Source organism: Aedes aegypti, chromosome 2, assembly GCF_002204515.2.
Source record: "Aedes aegypti strain LVP_AGWG chromosome 2, AaegL5.0 Primary Assembly, whole genome shotgun sequence".
Lineage (NCBI taxonomy): Eukaryota > Metazoa > Arthropoda > Insecta > Diptera > Culicidae > Aedes > Aedes aegypti.
Genome location: NC_035108.1, coordinates 153,100,061 through 153,124,257, shown reverse-complemented (window position 1 = coordinate 153,124,257; position 24,197 = coordinate 153,100,061). Strand labels below are relative to the sequence as shown.

At 37.0% G+C, this 24,197-nt stretch overlaps 1 protein-coding gene across 3 annotated transcripts in view; it reads left to right on the top strand.

Annotated features, from left to right (window-relative positions):
- Window positions 1-24,197, top strand: part of LOC5569603 — a 61,243-nt gene that overhangs the window by 13,886 nt on the left and 23,160 nt on the right. For all 3 annotated transcript variants that reach the window (XM_001652833.2, XM_001652834.2, XM_021842797.1), the window contains exons 2-3: window positions 10,768-10,986; window positions 17,962-18,203. In XM_001652833.2, the coding sequence (XP_001652883.2) occupies window positions 10,937-10,986; window positions 17,962-18,203 (292 nt within the window). In that variant the 5' untranslated portion in view covers window positions 10,768-10,936. The remainder of the gene's footprint in view (window positions 1-10,767; window positions 10,987-17,961; window positions 18,204-24,197) is intronic.

Genomic DNA, 24,197 nt, shown 5'->3' with positions numbered 1-24,197 from the left:
TGAAACTAAAGTTTTTGAAACTTTCGGTGTTTCAGTTGAAACACAGCTTGGTAAATATACTTCCATAGCTGCCTATCTGCCTTTTCAATGCTCTGGACAGCAAGTTAATTTGCTCCAAACTGACTTGCGAAAATTGATTCGCAATAAGTCAATTTTTTTGTCATTGGTGACTTTAATACCGAACATCGGTCATGGAATAATTCTCAAAGTAATTCCAACGGCAGAATTTTATTTGATGAGTGCTCTTCAGGATATTTTTCAATTCAATAGCCTGATAGCCCTACATGTTTTTTTTTTCTCTTCTAGAAATCCTTCTACGATTGATTTGGTCTTATCCGACTCTAGTCATCTTTGTAGCCAATTAGTTACTCATGCTGATTTTGATTCTGATCATGTCCCTGTTACATTTCAAATATCCCATGAAGCGATTCTCAATCCTATCAGCTCCACATTCAATTATTTTCGAGCCGACTGGAATACCGTTAAGTCACCAGTCACCGTGCGGCCTCCATTCACCGTGCACATATACAAATTCCTACAGAATATTCATACAATTTTCACAAATTATTTTTTTGTCAGCAAAATAAGATAAAACTGATGAAATGAAGTAGTTTTTGTCACAAAGCATTTTGAAAAACCTAGTTTATGCAGTAAAAATCATGTGAATTCTGTTTGATAATAAGATTTTTCAACACTCTTAGTAGAAACACCAAAAATTCACATTTTTCATTTTAACGATAGAGTATGATTTTTTCAAAATTTCAACAAGTTTTCATTGTGGATACTATTAGTAAGATGTATTTCATCGTATGAGCAATGAGATATTATGCAAATTAGAATTTAATATTGTGTTTCAGTCGAAACCCAAATGCACGGTGAATGGATCCCTCTCAGTATGTATGGTTCCTATTACCGTGCATTAGTGTAAAAGGCATGAAATTATTGGGTAATATTAGATTTATTGTTATATCGTCATTAAACTACTTCATATTAATTTTTGAGTGAATATGGAATGATTTGGACAATACAGTCAAACCTCCTATAACGATTTTAATGAAAAAATAATTATTTAGCCAATTTATAAACTTTTTATGGATTTCATTGTAAATGAAGATTTGAACAGTCTTAAAAATGAGTGCGCTCACTATTTGCAACATAGTTGCTCCATCAACAACGTTTCTTCAAGAATCAAAATTAAATCATGGTGAAATCTATAAGCACGGTGAATGGTGCACTAGTGTGCACGGTAAATGGTGACATAGAACGGTACGAGGCGACCTTAACATGAGATTTTCAAACATAATTTTTGAGTAAATTTTAGTTATGCATCACTAGTTTTAGATTTTTCCCTGAATTATTATATAATTGTACGCTACGTAGTGGTATTCTAATACGCTTCAAATTATTTGGAAAAGTTATATAATTTTTTGAAGTGCAATTTTTTTTTAAATGCACGGTGAATGGTAGCTTGACGGTATATATGAAACGTATATTGACTCTAATCTTGATGTTAACATTTCTTTACAAACAAAACTTGATATCTTGAAACTTTAAGATATTCCATTGTTGAAGCCAGGAGCATTGCAATTCCAAAATGTGAAGTAAAATTTGAATCAAAACTATAACTTATTTATGATTTATCCTGAAAATTTTATCAAAATCGATTGAACGATTACGAATTTACAGAACTTTGAAACTTCGATGTCACCCAGTATTGTAAAGGTTAAAAATCAAAGGAAGCTCTTAGTTCATAACTACTGTATAAGTGCTCATAAGAACACAAAGCTGAGAAGCAAGCTCTGTCGCAGTTGGGACGTTACGCCATAAATATGAAGAAGAAGAAGAAGAAGAAGGAGAAGAAGATTTTAGGACAGCTGGAAGATGTAAATCATTTTTCGAGGAGGCAGTCTAAAATTCTGTGGCGCTGCGGTTACGGATAAATTCTGAATCTGTGAATTTGTGCAACTTCTTAAGTTGAATTTGTTTTTAGTGCAATCAACTCTTCATAACTCGATATTGAAGGAGCTACAGTGATACCTCCATGAGTCGATGTTCCATGACTCGATATCGACTCATGGAACCATACTAAAAACAAAATTTCATGGTTACTATGATGGTCCCTAAAAACAGCTTCACAAAGGATTGCTGTTCCATGACTCGATATTTCCATGAGTCGATGGTCCCTTCAATATCGACTCATGGAGGTTTCACTGTATCGAGTTGGGGGTATCGAGTTACAGAACACAAAATTAGTGAGAATGCGATCGGTGGGACCATCGGGGTAGCCATGGAAATCAACTTTTACTATGCTTCTCTAACTCGATAGCGAGATAAGAGGGAGGGACTGTAGATTGCAAGCTGTCTCAGGTCTGAACATTTTCTAAGTTGATGATTGGACTATTATAACATGAAAATACTCTCAAGGCCGTGGTCAGAAGTTTGCAGATGACCTATTCACTGTAGGTTGTAGCGAAATCCGCAATGACTATGGATATATACACTAGAGTGATGCGAATTTCGAAATTATTACTCCCCTATGCTTAAACGATTTTTTATATGGTAAATAGTATCCTCCCAAAGTTTAAAGTGATTCGGAAGAAATTTGACTGTGCACACGCCAATTGAAGTTTATATGGAGATTACTATGAAAAACGCCAACCTTTTGTGTTTAGCCCTCTATCTCGTCATCATAATATTTCATGGAAAAGTGAACAAACTCTACTCATGTGAAATCCTTTCAGCTACAACTTTGCCGAAGACCACATTTCGATTGGACGTCAGGATAAATTGCTATTCATAATCAAAAAGTGGGTTTGCATTTTGCATGCTTAAGGCCGCACGGGACGTCATCATAATCACCTCATCCATTTCAAGAAGCAAATCTCAAGAACCACTCCATATATCGATGCGAAAATGTATCACTATGATTCTATATATGTAGTGCACAACCCGATAAATTTTCAGCTTCATCGGTTCACTAAAACTCGAGATTTGCTTCCACAAAGTTTTGATGATTATTGTTAGAGTGAGACGAAAGATAAGGAAAATAACACGGTCTCCCGTGTCTCCTTAACCAACTGTTCGGCAGGCAACAGTGGTGCTCCTGGCGGATAGAATAGATCAAATAATTCAGGCTACTATGTTCTACAGCAGAAAAGCAGTGTTGCTCTGAAAGTAATTGGATGATCATCTCAGCATGATTCAGACTTTGTTACCGTAAAATGGGGTGAAGTTGATCACTTTCGAGCGATTCAGTTCTGTAACTCCTAGTAGAATGCATGTATTATTATCCATATATTTTTAAAACATGTACTAGTTGGATATCTATCGAATTATACAAACACATTTTCGACGAAATGTTCATTTAACTACAAAAATATATTTTAAAACTCAAAAAGTGGAGTTTTTGAATCCGGGGTGAAGTTGACCAATTATTGCGATAAGTTTCCTAAAATAAAGAGATATGATATCCACTAAATTTGGAGTCACTGAATCTGGATCAATTCTCAAAAATCTTACAACGTAATGATATATCGGTCAATTTTAAATTTGAATGTTGTAAATTACAGAACATACCACATTAAACGCCTAAAGGTATGCAATTTTCTTTGAAATTAGCAAATCGCGTACAAAAAATACATTTTTTACTCAGAAAATGATTGCTAATCCACAGTGCAAAATCAAAACTGGATTCACAGAACATATCTGAAATGTATGAAACAGTTTATTTGAATGGTGTCTTTATATAGCCTTGTCAATAATCGATTGTTTGGAGAAGAGCCCTTCAACAGTTCATCAGACATTTCTTAAAACAATCTGTTTTTCCATGGTATAATAATCTTGAATGTCAAACCGAACTTAGTAACATCAAGAGCAGCCATCAGGTAATACGACGTCACAGAAATTGTGCCAATTAAAATCGAATTATAGCTCTCTTGACAGTTTATACTTGTGGATACGTGAATGATCAACTTCTCCCCACTGATCAACTACACCCCGAATTACGGTATCAATGATACGAAATTATCCTTACGTCCAATCAAAATGTGGTCTTCGGCAAAGTTGTAGCTGGGAAGAATTCACATGAGTAGAGTTTGTTCACTTTTCCATAGATCATTATGACGAGCAGTTAGAGGACTGAAAACAAAAGGTTGACCTTTTGCACAACCATTGCCGACAAATGTGTTATTTTCCCTATCTTTCGTCTCACTCTAACAATAATCATCAAAACTTTGTGGAAGCAAATCTCGAGTTTTAGTGAACCGATGAAGCTGAAAATTTATCGGGTTGTGCACTACATATATAGAATCATAGTGATACATTTTCGCATCGATATATGGAGTGGTTCTTGAGATTTGCTTCTTGAAATGGATAGGGTGATTTTGATGACGTCCCGTGCGGCCTTAAGCATAGGGGAGCAGAAACTTCAAAATTTGGATCAATCTAATATACACCTTTGCAACTTCATCTAATATTTGTGCATGTCATGCTGTTTGTAAAACGAAGAGGACATGCTTTATATTCAATATTAAACATTTGTCCATAGCTAAAGAAGAATATAAGTATCTTTATTTCTGAAAGATTGAAAATTTGTCGGCAAGCGACTGATTTATTGATGATAGTTTACATATATTGATGAACCCAACAAGCGCATGATGCTACAATACCTGTTAGTCACCATCATCGCCCGGTCGATGTCTTCGATATTCCCACTTCTCCTTTAACCGACCGTCAGAACTCTGTCTGGACACCACTGAAACCTAGTCCTGACTGTCATTGTGCTCTCGATACAATAACATGTGCAAACAGTATTGATTGAAACAGTCATGCAATGTCAACAACAGCTACAGTTGCAGTGATGCAACATTTCGATTGGAAGAGTGTGGGACAGTTTCCGCCATCTGGGACACACAAACTCGACCGAATAACAAAGCTTATGTCGTCGTTGCGTGGTCTTTTTCTGTCTGTTTGTCTGTCCATCTGGAAACATCCCAGCGAACACGACGCTAAATACATTAGAGGCAGACGAGGCAAGATGAGCATCCTAAGCCTTAGCGGGATTTAAACCTATCAAAACATTCTTATTTGATTCAATTCAGTAATCAGGCATTATCCACGGCTCCAAAATTATTGATCTACTCAAAAGAATTGAAATATACTTTTATACAACTATACGGCTAAAGAAAAATGGATTTATTTACACTAAAAAAATATCACTTTCAAATGGTTCAATCTTCTTCTTGTTGGCATTACGTCCTCACTGGGACACAGCCTGCTTCTCAGCTTAGTGTTCAATGAGTACTGTCACAGTTATTGACTGAGAGCTTTCTTTGTCAAAATTGCCATTTTCGCATTCGTATATCGTGTAACAGTTACGATGATATTTTATGCCCAGGGAAGCCAAGGAAATTTCCATTGCGAAAATATCCTGGACTAACCGGGAATCGATCCCAGACACCTTCAGCATGACTTTGCTATGTAGCCGCGGACTCTAATCACTTGGCTAAAGAATGTTATATCTAATATGAACTTTTTTTTTGGCTACGATGTACTTTTACTATTTACGTTCTAATAATGTTGACCTCGCAGTTAAAATGTTTGACCGTCATAACAATCTAGTATTATTTATCAAAATAATTCATTGAAAAACTTTTGTAACAACGTCAAAAACAAATAGTGGCCATTCTTCCCCATCTACCACTACCACCGAAACGATCGGCACTGTGAACGGAAAGGTTGAATGAATTCTCGCGTCTGCTGTTGGCACATCTTCCGATGGATGAAGGTACATAAATATCCACACATCTTCGACCATGCAGTCGATCGGCGCAATCGGAAGCAAATTGGGAAAATTATGTGAAAAATCGCAGCATTCAGAAAACACGCATCGCAACGCAAGTAGAAATCGTTCGCTTCCCATAGTTGTCAGTTTTTCTTGGTATGGCACCATCGTACTAGAGGACCGAACCGGTGTGGTGGCTGGCAATCTGAGATGAGGGAATGTGGTGATGAAACTCGTTCGTGAGAAGTCGTGGTAGTTTGTCGACAGTCGTCAGCACTAAAATATTTCTTAATGGATCGCGTTTATGGAGATATGAGGCTTGCAGACGTTGCGTGTTTAAGTGAAACAGTGTTTGGAAAGCACGAAAAGAATCATATCATGTACACTACTCACCGAAAGTATGGCATCCGTATCTCAACACTTCATACTGGATATTGCAATACCCTTAAAAAGTTTGGAATCACTTGAAAACGGGAGAAGGATGGGTAGGAACGAATTGATCATGATTATTTTTGTTACCTTACTCTAGAAATAATTCCATATTAATGATCAAGACGTTACCCAGATAGAAGTGCCAATAAGCACTGTTTTAAGTGATACAATGACCACACAGTTATGGATCAAATAGTGTGGAGTCCAACCTATAAAATTCAATAAAACAACCTGGAAAACTTAAAATTGTAATTTAAAAGCACGAATTGTATCGTTTCAAATTGCAACTTCGGTTAGTAAACTGTTTTGAGTGTAATATTTACTTAGGTTCGCATAAAAATAAATGTATCGGTTTCTGAAAACCATATTACGGATCAATTTTCATATTATGGATCAAATTGTGACATATTACGGATCAGTGCGCAAAATCAAGAGATTTTCAACTCAATGCATCTGTATTGCATGATTTGGCGAATGTTAATAATGCGCTGCCGTTATACGCATAATTGTCCCATGTTCCAAAATATGCAATCGAAAAAAACGCGTTTAAAGATTTTAACTGATTTTGGGCTCGTATTGGCCAGGTGTGTGGTAAATTAAATTATAATTGTTACAATAGTGTAAAGAATAGCGTGTTTATTAGAGTCAAGAGTTTGTATTATGGGAATAAAGCTAATTGAGCTACAAAATTCAAAGTGGGGCTCTTATGCCTAGAAATACGGGGTTTTTGGTGAATTTCTACGCATAACAGTCCCACTGAGAGTGATGACCAAATATGTGCTAAGCATAATGCTGTAGAAGAGCGTTTTTACGAATGGATTGTACCGAATGTAGAGGACGTATATCCTCAAGACTATGTTAAGGCACCTTATGTAGGCTCAAGTGACATGTGCCAAACGGAGCCACGTGTGGGAAAGTGAAGAAATACGATTTTATAGTTCGGGATGAAAAACAAAGTTTTCTGTATGTGTGATGATGAGAAAATGTATGAGTTAGTGTTAGAAAGAGTGGATGAGTAAGTTAGAGAGTTTATAAAATGTAATTAATTCCTATATAGACTCTTCTAGCTGCAGGCTTGACAGAAACTCATCTGCGAATTCAAGGTTATGCTGCGGAGTTAATCTTTAACTCACTGACATTTTTTGGACTTTGATTGCAAAATCATGATATTTGATACATCGCAAATTAAGTTTTAGAACTACGAACATATTTGCCACTTGCACCGAAGAGCCAACTGTCCGGAATAACCCAGTATGTGGCCAGGTTATCCAAAACCCTTGGGAACTATTTTTCTTTAGACTTGAATTTGACTTCTTCTTGACTTCATCAAGTTTGATATGTCGCAAGATAGGTCTCAGGACCGCCAATATAATGGCCACTTCCACCAGTGAACCGGTATTCGGAACAACCCAGCATGTGGCCAAGTCATCCAAATACGGTCGAACTGTATTTATTTAGACTTGATTTGCTAAATCATAAAGCTGATTTGTCGCAAGCCATGGACTCGAAATTAAAGTGGTTACTGATTCTTCAAGTGGGATTATTTCAGTACTCCCCATGAATCCAAAATTACGGTGAATTTCTAAGCGATGACCGTGGTTCCAAAAACTAGAAGAATTTTGTGATTGACCCTGAAAATTCAACTGAAATTCATTGAAAAACGGATGGGAAAAACTATTTTGATATTGAAAATTTCAATCATATTTGACGTAAGGCTCGCATGAATGACGAATGCATCCCAATAATACAGACACATAAAATAGGTTGTGTTCAACATGGGATGTAACGCCAACATAAGAAGATGTTAAAAACGATTTTCATAAACACCAGCTAATTCAAAACTGACATCTGAATATTTCGAGATCAGCGCAGCGAATTGTATAGTGTGACAGTTATGCGTAGAAATACAGTAGTGGAAATTCAACAATGGGACAAATTGACTTGGCTTGCTTTTCATTGAGTTTCCGAACAAAGTTAATTTTTGGTAAGTGTTTTCTAAAACTATACGTAAAAATAAACTGTTTGATGACAAAAAGTCAAAATGCACAAAAAGTAACATGGGACAATTATGCGTATAACGGCAGTGCGTCACATATAACTGCAAAAAATAGCAGTGTTAGAGCTGAAGGGTAAAATGCCTTTTTTGTGATACTGAGTTGTAGTAACTGAGACATGAACTGTTTGCGCTCCACACCAAGTTTTTCACCCATTTTTGTCTACTAAAATTTAAATTTACAAACCTTGATGTTTTATGAGTTTTATCCTTAATGCTATTGTCTGAAAATGTCAGAAATCTATATTCTTTAAAATGGCAGAAATCTATATTCTTTGGTGATCCATAACCGTGGTAAACATTCATTTCCTGGCCCATATTATGAATCACTAGTTAGAAGTGCTAATATTCGGTATTTAGAATAAATAATTAAGAAAAATATTTTCCAAAGATGGATTTATACTAAATCGAAGCGCCGAACGTTTTCATGTTATAACATTTGAATTTTACCACCTGTGCGAGCTTATGAATGCTGACGGCACTTTTTACAGAAAACGACCATATAATGATAGCTGTGTGGTATAAACTGAACATTTGTCAAAAACACCGTTATTTAGCGGTTGAATGTTGTGCTTAACGTTACAAATGGTAGAAGACAAATAGTATGACAAGGGAAAAATATGTTTTACGTCAACGTTTATGTTATGAGCGAGTTATTCGATGTTGAACACCAAAATTATCCGTTACTGTGGGTGATCCATAACTGTATGGGCATGGTATATGAGTCGTTTAACAGATTATCAGTGCCAGCTGGCTTTATATGTAGCCAATATGGTCGGTGTTCAGACAGACCGGTCTAGATGATATTTTGGCATTCAAGAGATACGTTAAGAACTCCATCAATTTTAATTTTCCCAAGATGCCAATATTTCAGTCTGTCTGAACACCGACCATATAGCCGTAGCGGTAAACGCGTAGATGATCAAGCTGAGGGTCGTCGGTTTGAATCCCACCGGTCAAGGATCTTTTCCTAAAGAAAATTTTCTCGACTGCCCAGAGCATAGAATATCTTTGTACCTGCCATACGATATACACATGTACATATGGTCAATCGGCTAAGAAAACTCTTAGTTAGCAACTGTGGAAGTGCTCATAAGAACACTAAGCTGAGAAGCAGGTTCTGTCCCAGTAAAGACGTAATACCAGAGACGTGGAGATCCTGATCAGGCTTTGTTTCCATGTGTTTTGAATTACAAGAGAAAATAAAAACTGTAAGAAGAGTAGAATTTAACAGCAATTATAACAAATAACAAGTTTAGGGTCGGTGTTCCCTTAGTGGACAGTCCCCTATAGTCGCACTAGTGGCTGTTTACGGCCGTTTTCCTATAAACCTTTTCAAAACATTTTTTGACATGAAGGTCAGGAGCTATTTATCTAAGTACCATTGATACACAGCTTAGTTTTGTTCAAAAAATGATCGAAATTATTAGTTTTGCTTAAAATTTGAGCTCCCTTGCGCCTATAGTAAACCTATTGTTCCTATAGTAGCACTACTGAGAGAAACTTTTTTATATTTCACAAAATAATTGATGAATTAAGAACTTTTTTTACATCAAACGAAAGCTTTTGATCCACACTTTGTAGGAAAAGTATAAAAGTTTTGTAAAAATACGGTGTTGTTAAGTATTTTGCCAACGCCGTGATGCTAGTGCTACTATAGGAACAGAAATTAGAAATAGTGCTACAATAGGCACATGTATTCCTATAGTGGCACACGCGATAATAAATGCAAACATTTTAGTTTTCGTAGTTTTCATATTTTTCCCACAATACCAAGATAAAAAGCTTTCAGATGATGAAAAAATAATGACGATAGCGTTATTTTTCGATTTTATACGAATTTTTGTTCTTAGCTATGCGGCTATTGGTACATCGACCCTAACGTATATAAATGAGTAAAAAAAATCTTCCCAAATTATGCGTATAAACATTAAAATTCGGTCACCTCAGACTTAACACAGTTCATTTCGAAATATTAACTTCCAAAGTATGTAGGTTAAAGTGTCGAGTAAAGAGCGTGCTGTGAATTCCTAAACCACAAATTTATTTCAATCATCATCTACAACACTCGGAGTGAACGAAGAAGAAATCCCATTACAAGAGTCAGTTCCTGCGAAACGTTCAACACACATGAAGTGTTAATTAAGATCACTAAATTTTACTATCGGGCCGTGTGAAGAAGAAAACAGAAACTATGCAGCTAGGTCTACTGTTTGAGGGAAGAGTAACTTCCACTTCAGATGCAGATGCATCAGTGTAGTGTTGGGGATAAGTTAAAAGCGTGCAATGAAAACGGCGAAAGATAGTGATTATATGATTATTATAATTGAAAATATTATCGACTCATCTGGTTTGAATTTTGGCTATAAACCCCAGCAGCAGCAGAACCAAAATCATAATTTCATTAATTGAGAAAATGGCTAAATATCGTGTTAATCAAAGTGATTTCTAACAACTAGTGTATAGTAATCTTGTTCATTTTGTTGAATCAACCCAACAGGAGGAGATTGCACAGAAGGAAGCGAAGAAAAAAAAACGGGCTTAATGTAGGTGCGCGATAACAAGGTGTGAGGAATCTGCGAATCATAGCAGCAAATTGTGTTCTGTTTATATCGAGAGTACGGATCATCGCCGTGCTGGCTAGCCGCTTTGGCGGATAGTGCCCAGCAATGGATATCATCGACGTCGAAGAGGTGCTCGGAGATGACTCATTCATTTGGTAAGTTTCAAATCGCTTTTATTTTGCTGCTACACGCTTGTTGAAAAAGTACACAAAGCGCGGAGTTTACTGTTTACGTATGCTGCTCAGGGTAAAAATGCATTTGTGCTATGAGAATGTTATTCTATCTCAGGGTCTATGGTTTTAATAAGTGTTAATCTACGCAAACCGGGCTTGTTTTTAAGTTTTGTTTCGTTTGGGCACATTTTTGTTATTCTGTGTTATTTTAAGACATTTTTAATGCGCCTTCTTGTTGTTGGCAAACAGTGTATCTTTGACAATGCAAATACCTTTGATAATACAGGTCACATGCCGAACTAAATTTCCATCAAACAATTATCACTGCCGAAGTGAATCAAAAGTGCCAAGAATAGGATCCGGCCCTAATAGACAGGTAGATAGATAGAAATCATTATTTAAGAGGAAAAGGGGGGGGGGAAGGGTTAAAACTTACTCAGTCCTGATTCAAATTCATTCGGAACATCTTCGGTGTCAATCCTGAATGATCGTTCAACTTTCTAATGACCATTTCCACTCATTATTTGACAAATCATGTAGTTCGATATGTCACAAGAACGGTTTATAGAGCATCCCGAAATTGTCAATTTTCGCCACGACATTTGGAACACGTCCGGTATTAGTAAGTCAATCCTAAATGAAAGTTCGTAGAACTTTCTAAAGACAGTGCCCATTCATTATTTAACAAATCATGATGCTTGATATGTCGCATGAACGGTATCCTGGAATTGGTCACTTTCTCCAGGACATTCGAAACATATCCGATGAGACCGGGTCAATCCTGAATGGTCGTTGAACTTTCAAACGACCATTTCCACTCATAATTTGACAAATCATTAAGATTTATATGTCGTACAAATGATGTGGACATTGTGGAAATGCCTACCTCGGGGCTTCCGGAACAGATCTGATACAAGTAAACGGACTATTGTTTCCACTGAGGTCCAAACACTTACCTATATATGGTTGATATAATGATAGTGTTTTGTGAATGAAAATATCATAGCACCAGTCAAAAAGTAAAATAATTTTGAAAATCGTATTTCAACGGAATCCGGATTAACTCCGGAACCATGAGGTGGATCGATTCTGCCACCTTATGTAAATTGAGATAAAATCTGGATTTCTTGCGATTGATTTCGAAAAATAAAATCGGTTGCAAAATAATTTGTTTAACATCTGATTGCAGATGTGAAAATCCTCAAAAACAGACGTTGGGTACGCAAAGTTCAAAAAAGAAACAATGAGATCCTAGGTGGATCTTTTAGATCATCAGAACTGAACTCCTGGATTATTTTTTGGACTTTAGTTTTGACGCAGATTGGCTTATAGAACATGATTGGTCACGGTACACGATGTAGATAGTGAAATATACGATATGGATCCAAATTCAAGTGCTTACTCTAAGACGAAAAATGATTCCAAATGTTATGGATATCTGATGTTTTAAGATGCAATCAACTCTCCCTTACTCGATATTCGGTATCTCGATATCGCGTTAGAGAACCATAATAAAAAATGGTTTCCAAGGCTAACTCGATGGTCCCTCGGATCGCAGTTGCATTGGTTTCGTGCTGTTTCGTGTTTTGTAACTCGGAAGTATCGAGTAACAAAAGTGAGTGATGACCCCTTCAATATCGAGTTATGGAGAGTTGACTGCATAACAAAACTTGATGGTATATTGGTTTTCCAGTGTAAATAACAACTGAAGGTATAATTTTGCGGAATAAAGTTTGTGCAAAATTTTATTCCTCGATTTTATACTACCAAATATAACCTATCTGACCTTAAACGGATAATACTCCTAGAAAAGTTCATTTGGAAACTTTAAAAAAAAATCTGTTTCAATTTAAAAGGTTATTCTAGAAATCGTTTTTTTATTTCTATGAATTTATTAGTATAAATGCTGTATCCAGCTTTTCACGCTCGCCATAAAAACAATATGCTATAAAATATTTGACATATGCTGACTATCAGCATTGAACTGAAACTTGGAAATATATCCTCAGCATGCCTTGACGAACCGTCAAATTTCATTGTTTTTCTTTCTGTCAATCAAACGAAAATTTTGTTTGCATTTGCGGAAATAATCTTATTCATTATTGGCCCTGTCCTCTGGTTCAGAAAGGGGTATGGGCGCGTATGGCCAAATCGGTCGAGGCAGATTTTTTGTGTGAAGGATGTTCTAAAGTGCCAGAATGAAGTGTTGTGCTTGTGGGGAGCACTTGAAGATGGGATGGAAGGTCATCACTTTGCGTTCGTGCTTTACGCTTATTCAAAAAGTTATATACAATAACCAACCCTTTGGGCTTATTCACAAATTTCATAACGCAGCAGGGGGTGGGTGGGTGTCCTCTTGATGTTACGGCTCATACAAAATTTGCAGAATGTTCATACAAAAATCGTTACGAGGGGGTGGGTGGGTGTCAAAATTTGCCATTTTCGGCGTTATGAAATATGTGAATGAACCCTTAGCTTAACTATCTAAATTAACAGTTGCAAATAAATAATCATTCTAAGCTCACAAACATGTCTTCCTACTGGTTCCGGGGAGATAAGGGTCTGAGTCCAAGGGTCATGTCAATGCACTGTTCACCGCTTGAGCAATTCTAAAACAATTGCTCAAGTACAGTGCATTGGCTGGTTTTCTCGGGTCGTCGTTGATGCGTCATCCCCGCATTCCCTGAGTTGCCTTCTCAGGCGATCTGTTTGCAGACTTCCCCCTTGTAAAAAACGAAAAAAAATTGACTTTGCAATGAGTTCCGTGACGTCACGCTTCCGTTAAGTATCAAAACGACGATTAACGCTGACATTACCCACTACATTCAAACAAGAAAGCCGCAAACAGCCAGCAAGTGCCGTCGGCTAGCACCGAACAAGCTGAAAGTCGCCAAGAAAAAGTTCCAGGTTATTAGCGAGTTAGGAATATGTCTCCCTTCCAGCAGCAGTTGGGCCAGCCCTCTACACTGTGTGCAGAAGAAGAACGGTCAATGGAGATTCGTAGGAGATTATCGCTACCCGAACCAGGTGATTATGCCAGTTTTCACCACACTTGATCTGGAGAGGGTGTACCATCAGATTCCGGTTGAAGAGGTAAATATTTCGAAGACGGCCTTTATAACTCCGTTCGGACTCTTCGAATTCACACGAATGCAGTCAATGCACCGTCACAATCTAAATGAATCCTACTAAAAACAAAAGAGAATGATTATTAAGCGATTAAAGCATTATCTATACAAATCGGAATTAGATTTTAGTTTGAGTGACAGAAAAGCAACGAAAATTATTTCAGTGAGATATGGGTTACTAAGGATTTATTTTCGAGTTTCAGTTCAGTGCTGATAGTCAGCTTGTGTCAAAGATTTTATAGCATGGCTAGCGTAAAAAGCTGGATAGATTCATGGAGGAATCTCTAAATGTAGGATAATTTACGGTGTCGGCATCACTCGACTATTATCGGCAATCAAATTTCAAACGCCAAATACACAATGTTTTTCTATCAAAACATAACAATGAAAACGCTTTTGTTCTGTCAGATTTTCGCAGACAAATGAATTCGCCACAAAATGTGACTAATTGTGAGCTGCCGGACAGATTTGCCTGCAGTTATTAGGGGAAAGCTGTCGAAGAGAATGGGGCTGCCGACAATAGTCACACTGACATGAGAGGATCGAAGCGTTGTAAACAAGTTTCTCAAAAGCTCACATAATGTCTGTCGGTGTGAATCGAAAGAGAAATTAGCAGCGTATGAATATAAACAGACTAACATCATATTTGTTTGCTGATGTTCGAGAAAATTACGAAAGAAGGGCGACATCGGCTTAGACTGCCAAGAATACATAAATTCCCTTATTTCACTCAGATTCTTTAGACAAATTATCTCAGGAAAAAAAGAGCTTGGTATAATTCTCAATCGAATTAATCGCAGAATTCTAGAAGATTATTAAACATTATTCTGAAGAATTACTGAAGTTTTTTCCAAGAAAGTAACATTTTCATTTTAATTTTTATTTTGTAGCGTTTGGTAGGGCAATAAGAGCGCAAGTCAATTCAAAGCCGATGGTAGTAGGGGTAATGGCTGAATAATCTATGCTGACCACCCAAACGCGATGAGAGTGGGAAAATAGTGGGGTAGGGTGCTAGGTGAATGGTATGGACTTGACGAAATAATGCTAATAATGCTGCAGAATGTACTGAAATGGTTCAACCAATTCCATTGGTTATTTTTTACCTAAATTGTTTGAACGTGAACAAAGTATAGTTGAGGTTCTTCAAATCCTAAAGCAGGCCTGTCCAACCTTTTTGGCCCTTTTTTGACGTAAATGTTTGCTGCGTTCGCAATAATAGTCCGATCTGAAATATTTGCACCTAAAACAAAAGCTTGGTAGCTGATTGCTCCATGAATAGAAATTAAAATTTATATTAAACTCTTTGCTAGCGATGCAGACAAAGGCAAAAAATAGTCCGGCCCGCAGGCTGCACCAATTTTTTGACTTAATTAACCACCTGTAACGAAGAGTTTGATATAAAGTCGAATTTTTATACACAGATTAGACATATATGGACCTGTGCACGAGTTCACGAATTTGACGTTTGAGCGGTGCCGAATTCACTTGTTACCATGGTAATGCCAATAACACGGCACCGCTTAAACGTCAGATAGTGAACTCGTGCATAGTACCAAGCTTTCATTTAAGGTACAAATGGTAGAATCTCAGATCGGACTATTATTGCGAAAGCGGCAAACATTTACGTCAAAAAAGAGCCAAAAAGTTTGGGCAGGCCTGTCCTAAAGACTAATAAAATAAAATAAATAAGGTCATACATTTTTTATCTTGACTGCCACCAAATATAAACGGTATGCAGCAATTGATTGTTTTGCAAAACTGAAGGAAAAAATACAGAAAAAGTTTCTAAAGAACGTGTTTTTCATTTTCACTAGCCCCACTGGTAGAAAGGTAAAATTCGATAGATCCTGGGACAATTATGGAAGAATTTTTCGAATGGATTCCATGATATTTCTGTGGCAGAACTTATGTAAAACATTCAATATAAATACCTTCGAAGAACACCTTGAGAGATTTTTGGAAAAATAGATTTTTTTTAAATGACTATAAACGATCACTATAGGAGCACTCATAAGAACACTAAGCTGAGAAGCTGGCTCTGTCCAAGTTAAAAACCAACAGCAGAAAAAAAGGAATTCTTAGATAAACTTCTTGCAAAATGCTTGGAGAAATGTAGGATGTTGTTCATGGAAAATAATCGAAGGATTTGAGAAGAAGTTCCTGGCTTGACTCTTGTAGAAATTTGTTGTTGTTTTTACATACATCAACCAGTCACGTACAGAAGTAAACATTAATCAATCCTGGGCCTCAAACTGGTCACTAATTGATTCATCAGCTTTTCAAATCAGGATTTAGAATTTAGTTCGAACAGTTAATCTCGGAATCCAAAAGTGGCCGGCACAATGGCCGATTGTGCTCCTACTCACGTTTTCAAAGGCACTAAACTGGAGAAATAGTAGGCAAACGTTTCTGATCTGATTATTTTAAGCTTTCTGCTAGTGCACAAAGCCAAAATAAGAAGTACACTGTTGTTGGATGCTTTTTTCGCGAGATTTGGGCCTTTTAAGATTTAAGTTTATTTATTATAAAGTTTGTAAGTTGATCCAAACTGTTTCACCTTAACTGAAGAAATTTAATTAAGACACATTTTGATTTCTGTTCTACTAAGTGCTACGTTTCATTCACAAACTTAAAATATTCAAAAAAATATGAACATAGTTCTGCCATTGAGGAATGTAAGCATCGAGAATATAACAGATAATCAACAGAGAATTCTTCTGAATGGAGTTACATATCATTCAAACACTACATTCATAGACTATCCTACCTTGAACGTTCTGTCCACTTTTGGCTTATTATGCATGCAAATGCCCGCTAATCTCGTTTTCATGCGATCGATTTTTTACTATCCCCGGTTTAGCATTTCTTAAATGGACTGGCATTAACATTTTGTGCTGTCCATCTAACCGGCGATGGTGCACAGGCAGAATCGGGTTTCGTTCGCCACCGGTCCTCTATTTGTGCAGTCCATAGCTATGCACACCATTTTTTGCGGTTACATACCTTCCAAATGACTTCAACTAGGTATATCTGCCTGACATATCAGCAACGTACATATACTACTAGGGAGGTTCAAAATTTAAAAATGGTTGAAAATCAAATCTCCCATATGCTCCTTACCATCCTTACCATAAAAATAGTGTCCTGTGAAATTTTCAGCTTTCTAGGTGGTGATTTAAAGGTGGCCCAAAGACAATATAGGTTTGTATGAAAATTACTATGGAGAAATTTTGAGATATGTTCCAAACACGGTAGTTCTGTAATATTAATACAAACTTATTATCCCATATTGAAAACTCGTTCTTCAAACCATAATGAAGAAATTTGCTGAATAGAGAAATTCAATGAGAAGGATAGCAGAAGAGATATCCATGAGTTTGTTTGCTATTATTTAGCTTAATATGGGATTATAGCCCTGCAAACATGTACAAAAATCCCAAACAAAATTAGCTCAAAAGGGATTTGTTTCTTCAGCAACATCCTTCATTCAGGTTTGAAGAATGAGTTTCCAATATGGGATGATAAGTTTCTACTTACATTACAGTACTAGAGTGTTTGGAACATTTCTCTAAATTTCTCAGTAGTAATTTCCATATAAACCTATATTGTCTTTGGGCCACCTTAAAATCACCACCTAGAAAGCTGAAAATTTCACAGGACACTATTTTTATGGTAAGGATGGTAAGGAGCATATGGGAGATTGGATTTTCAAACACATTTAAAATTTGAATTGCCCTAATATACTACCGTCCGGCGTGTACCGTCATTGTTGAAGTTTTCTAACCAATTTTTCTTCCTCTGTATAAACCTTTTTCGCAAACATCTGCAGCGACACGGAACGATTGGATGATGAAGTGGTGGAAATTTTCAAACAATGGAAATCATGCAGCACAACAGTCCCGTCCGGCAGTGGTGGTGCCGTTTTACCAGCACCGACTCCAGCAGCTTCCAACAGCAGCAGCAGCAGCAGTTTTAGTTCTAGCGGCACCAATCACCATCATCCTCTTCATCTTCAGTACACCAACATCATTAGCCCTCACAATGTTACCTTCAACAACAGCGACAGTAAAGGTAAGTCTGAGATGTCGAAAATTGGTCTTCTGTAGTATAAGACAGTTATTACGGTTATTACGGTACTAGGTAGGATGCCGGTAACATTAGTGAACTACCTAAGCAATAAACAATCATAACAAAATAACGAAAAGCCTTAACAGAGATCTTTTGGCGTCAGCAGAAAGATTTCAACCTTTTTCTACTATATGGGAAAATTATAAAAATAGTGATAAAACTATTTTTTTAACATAAGATTGCTTGAGCCACTATTGGTACACGCGCTAGTTGCGCTAGTGCTCCAGTAGTAGACGTTCGGGAATGATACAAGGAAATTTAAACTAAATGGTAAATTTTTACATAGGTTTAACATTTTTCCCTTGGAACAGCAACTTATATCTTTCGAATGAAGCATAAAGATCATCTCTGGGACTTTTCATCATTTTTATACATCCATTTTAAAAACTGCTTCCGTGGAACACGACGGCAACTACTGGTGCAAGAGAGCAAATTTTTTGCGTAAACTTAATTATTTATATGGCGTTTTGAAAAAACGACTAAACTAGAGGAGATCTGTCCACCAAAAATAGCACATGTCGTTTTTATCGAAAAATGTACGTTTTATTCCATAGTCCAATCTACTGGTACGTTACAACCATTGGTACTGGCACCCTATATTAAGATGGGTCAGATAAGACGAAACAATTATTGTTTAGCGTTAATTTTTAAAACATAAGTGATCCCAAATCTGTATTAGGTAAAACTACTCAACTTTTGAATCAAGTTTCAGTAATATGCGATATATGATTATATTGCGTTCATTTTATATACTTACTTCCGCTTCCTAAGTGATAAACATTTCAATCAAATCGATGCCTCGGCATCTGGTACTCCTTCTCCTTGTCATTGAAGCTTCAGAGCCACTTCAGCTGGTTTACAACCATTTTGGTAAAGGAGAAGGACAGCAACTTTCAATGAATGCCGTTTAGCCAGTACATTACGTTTTATTATTTTTTGCTAATGAAATGATTGAGGTTTTGCAGATGTGGGCCGGAAGGTAACCACCAGTACAGATACCAGTTTCGCGAGCCTACTCAAGCGTGTCGCCGTTGTCGCCAGAGCAATACCATTGACTGGTTTACAATCTACCCACTTACTGTAATTGTACTCCTTGGAAGCTGTATAGGTTTTGTTTGCTGTTTTGTTTCCTTTCGTTGCGTCTATAGCTTACACAAAGCATATTCAGAATCGAGCGAGCTCAGTCATGCGTTTGACTGAACGCACCGTTACAAATATGGTGAGACGATTAACTGAAGTATTCATAGATACAGACGTTCGCTCAAGTTGAAAAAATGAATCGAATGTTTACACATCCCTTGTGCAACAGCCACCAGTAGTCGCAAAACTTCGTGTAATTAAAACATATCATACGCATTTCCGTAAACCGCACAACTCGTTACTGATAAGGAAAGTAGTTCGCGGTCAGTTTTCCAACAAAGCAAATCCAGTTGACCAAGTTGTAATGTACCAAATCAATTTGATTCCGATGGTCCTTAGCCTAATGATGAAGTTGGTATACTTTCTTTTGTTTGATTTTATATTGATAAACAGCATACTTAAGATTATACAGTCAGCTATCTATAGCTCGGTACTGAAAATACCATCAAGATATAGAATACGAAACGTTGAGAATTATATAAGGGCGGTTCAAAATTCAAAAATGTTCAGAGACTCAATCTTTCATATAATCCATATAATCTGTATGATGAAAATGAAGTTCTGTCAAAATTTCAGCCTTTTTAGTAGGGTAGATGTCAGTGGCGTCTCGTCCTAAGGTGCACTTGGTGCACTGCACAGTCAAAGATTTCTAACTAACAAATTAAATATATATTATAATTCTCAATACTTCTAACATTCATAATGTGTAGTTGTTTGAAAATGTTGTTTGATTTCTTCACCTTCAATTGGTGCATCGCCCTCAGTGAACAAACCGTTTGATTCTCCCCCCCATGGTCTTGCTCAACCAGCAAGCGAAAACAGCCAAGCAAACAAGACAAACTGCCATGCGTCTCGCGTGAGTATACTCAGGCGTGAGTTTCAGTTGTACAGCTCATACTCGCGAGTGAGTTTTTGACTAACACTTACTCACTCGTGAGTAATTTTACTCACTTGAAATATTGTAAATATTCTAAAAGCTTGCGAATGGCCCAAATAAATAATAAGTAATAAGTAAGGCTATTCTTGGGGTTACCTTATTCAAATGATAGCATGAAAATTTTATTCTGAAAACCATTTGATGCACGCAAAACGTTATTATGATATGAATTCATAACACAAGCTGTAATTTATGTTTGGTATTTCGCTGCGCATGTTGCCTCGTAAATGCCCTTTTCTTCTTTCATCTGACGTTACCCCTCTACTGGGTCAGATTCTGCTTTTTAGCTTAATGTACTTATGATATGAGTATTTCCACATTTATCAACTATGAGCTTTATTTGCCAATTGACTATTTTATTATTCTCTACTTTACGATATGCAGCACTACTGCAATAATAAAAACCTGAGACAGAGACTCGACAAAACGTATCTGAGTTTCGTGCCAAAACTAATAAGCCGCTGATTGGTCTGCCAAACAGCATTGCCAGCAATATTTTGTGCGACAACTTCAGCACCAGCTTTTCTCGCTCTTCTTTTCAATTTTCATTATTTTGTCCCGGTTTTCTGACAACATGTAGATCATAAAAGAGGAGCAGAAATCTAACAATAAGTGAGGTGCTACATGTCTTAGATAGAAACGAACAAAAGAAGTTAAAAAAATATTTCAGACATTTTTTTTTATAATTTTGGGACTAGATTAAACGTTGAAAACGATACTTTTTGCAATGTCTTGTCTGTCTGTCTTTTTTTCCGGAAGGAATCTCTTGAGTAAATCGAGTAATGAAATCCTTACAAGAAATTTCTGATAATCCTCGAGAATCTTTGGATACATTGCGGGAGGAATTTCGGGAGGTATCCCTTGATTAATTCCGAGAGAAATTCCTTCAGGATTTCCGGGAGGAATCCGTTAAGGAATTCCAGGAGGACTACCTTGAAGAGTTCTTGAAGAATTTTCTAAACGTTCGGGTAGAATCCCCTAATAAATTCCGAAAAGAGTTTATAATAGATTGCCTGATGGAACCCAGAAGAACCCTAGTGGGATTCTTGAAGGAACCTTTAGAACACTTTCTGATAGAATCCCTGACAGAATTTCTGATGAAATCCCAAGAGGATTTTATAATAAAGTCTTAGAAGTTTTTCTAATGGAATCCATGAAAGAACTTCCGATGGAGTCTCTGCAGAAACTCCCAATGAAATCTACTGAAAAACTCCTTCGGATGGAATCCTTGGAAAAACTTGAGTAATTCCTGATGGAATCATTAGAGAAACTTTTGATAGAATCCCAGAAGAAATTCCAAGTGGAATGCCTAAAAAATGCAAATGATACCCTAAAGAAAATGCTAATGAATCCATTGGGAACTCCTATTGAAAGACTCAGGGGAACTCCGGATGTAATCCCTACAGAAACTCTTGATAGAATCCCAGAAGGAATTCCAGGTGAAATGTCTAAAGAAAAAGCTAATGAAACCCCTGAAGGAACACTTTTTGAAATCCCTGATGTAATTCCCAGAAGAGTTCCTGATGTTATCACTAGAAGAAACTTCTGATGTAATCCCTGGAGGATCCAGGTGAAATCTCTGAAGAAACTTCTGATATAACCTCTACATGAACCCCTGATGGAATCTCTAAGGGAACTCCTGTTAAAATATCTGAAGAATTTAATTATGATTCCTGAAGGAATTCCTGGTGAAATCCGGAGGAACGCTTGATGGAACCCTTTTAGGAATTTCTTGAGATATTCTTGCAGGAACTCCAGATGAAATCATTTGGAATCGCTACAGGAACTACTGATGAAATCCCTGATGGAACTCCTGATAAAATGCCTAGAATTGCTTATGAAGAAATCCTGATGGAATTCGTAGGGGAACTCCTAATATAAATTCTAAAGAAACTTCTAATAGGATCTCAGGAGAAATAATTGCTGGAATCTCTGAAGGAACTCTTGATGAAATCCTCAGAAGAACTCTAATGGTAGTCCTAAAGGTACTCCTGATAGAATCCCTATTGGAATTTCTGATAGAATCCCTGGAGGAACTCCGGATGGAATCCTTGGAGGAATATAAAGATATTGTTAGAGGAACTCCTGATAGAATCATTGAAGAGACTCCTGATGAAATCGCTAGATGAACTCCTCATGAAATTTCTGGAGAAATTCCTATAAGTTTCCTGAAGGAACTCCTGATAGAATCTATAAAGGAACTCTTTATGATATTCCTAGGAGAAGTATTGCGGAGTCGATGTTGGTCAAACCGTCTGAGCGTCTCTGGAGTGCATAATGGGCTAATGGATTATGCCCTCCCATCGTGACAAGGTCGCATCACCAAGGGGAGGGAATTACTTATGAAAAACTATTTGAGATGAAATAATTATCCAATCGGAAATCAGAAATGATAAGGCATGACATTGCCGGCCACACCCATCTTCTCCGTTATGAGGAAAGGAAAGGATAATGATGATATGACACCTATTTGAGTAGAGGCCAGCGAAAGTTACAAGTGGTGGCACACAGTAATCGGCACCAAAAAGTGGGTGGTGTTTGTCTGTCTTGTTTTCATCCATGGTTCGTTATCTTCCACGAACGATAGATGTCATGCGTGTTGTAGGAACCCTTCGAAATAGCCCTAGTTTTTGTGGAGTTTAGATTATCAACCGGAAAGGAATCACCCTTCACGCGATGCTCACACAACTTACCCATACAAGTGTTAGTTCGCAAGTAAGACAAAAGACTTCTTTCAAAAAGAGGCCAAGTCTCTTATCAGAGACCTGCTATCATTCCTAAAATTGATAGCTTCGACATTTTACATATAAAGTTGTTTGAATTGCAGATTATTTTCCCAAATTCAATTTTAGAGTTTTGTAAATTTCGAATAATATGTTAATGAATTACTGATCAAATCTTATTCCTAAAATTCAACCATGTCATGGCCCATGACTCTTGAGAAGTCGATAAACTTTCTTACCCAAAAAGATCCTCACTGAAAAGCTCAAGAAGCGTTTTGATAGCAGCGCAGCCGAAATATGTTGGCTTTGACGCGAAAATCCTTTGTCATGAACATATTGAACCAGTAAAATACTGCTTCGCATAATTTTCCTCATTGTTATCGAAATCTCCTGAGAATTCCACGTTTTATTTTTGCTATCAACTCTACAAATGTCCGTTATGCCAAATGACCTAGACTTGATTTGAATTCAGTAACTGTGGACCACAAAAAAAAAACAATAAAAAATCCATACTTACCATCGTTCTGTGGTTCCCCGCCAACGTGTCTCAGCTTCAGCGCTTCAAAACTGGGAAGTAAACTAATCTCCTCGCCGTCATCCGTCTCATCCACACTCTCCTCGTCATGACCGTTTTCATCAACCGGAATTCGGTTCCCTTCCGGCTGACGGACAATTAGCTTCTGGTCTTGCAACTTGTTAATGTCCAAAGCCACCCTCGGCGGCGACTCTTCTCTCGTTCCGGCATTCCTAGCGGAATTTGGGGCAAGTGTGCCACCTTAAGCAAATTGATCTCTAACTTTGCCTAAAGCTTATAAAATCCACTTATTTAGCCTCATGATGTTAGTTTCACATCTTTTCATAACCATTGTATCATTCAAAAAGAAAATAACTTCAAAAAGTATTAGTTTTGGAGCTTCTCAAATACCATCCAAAATAACCTATTTTTCGACACTATGGGGCAAGTGTGCCACCCATATGGGGCAAGGCGGCCACCGAATGAACATCGCATGTAATTCTACTTGTAATAAAATTTTCTTTATTTCCTAGTAATATTATTTCCAAAGCATACGCTAATCGATAATTTAAAAAAATAATTTAAGTTAACCGTAACAAGGGGATGATTTATAACAAGGTTCA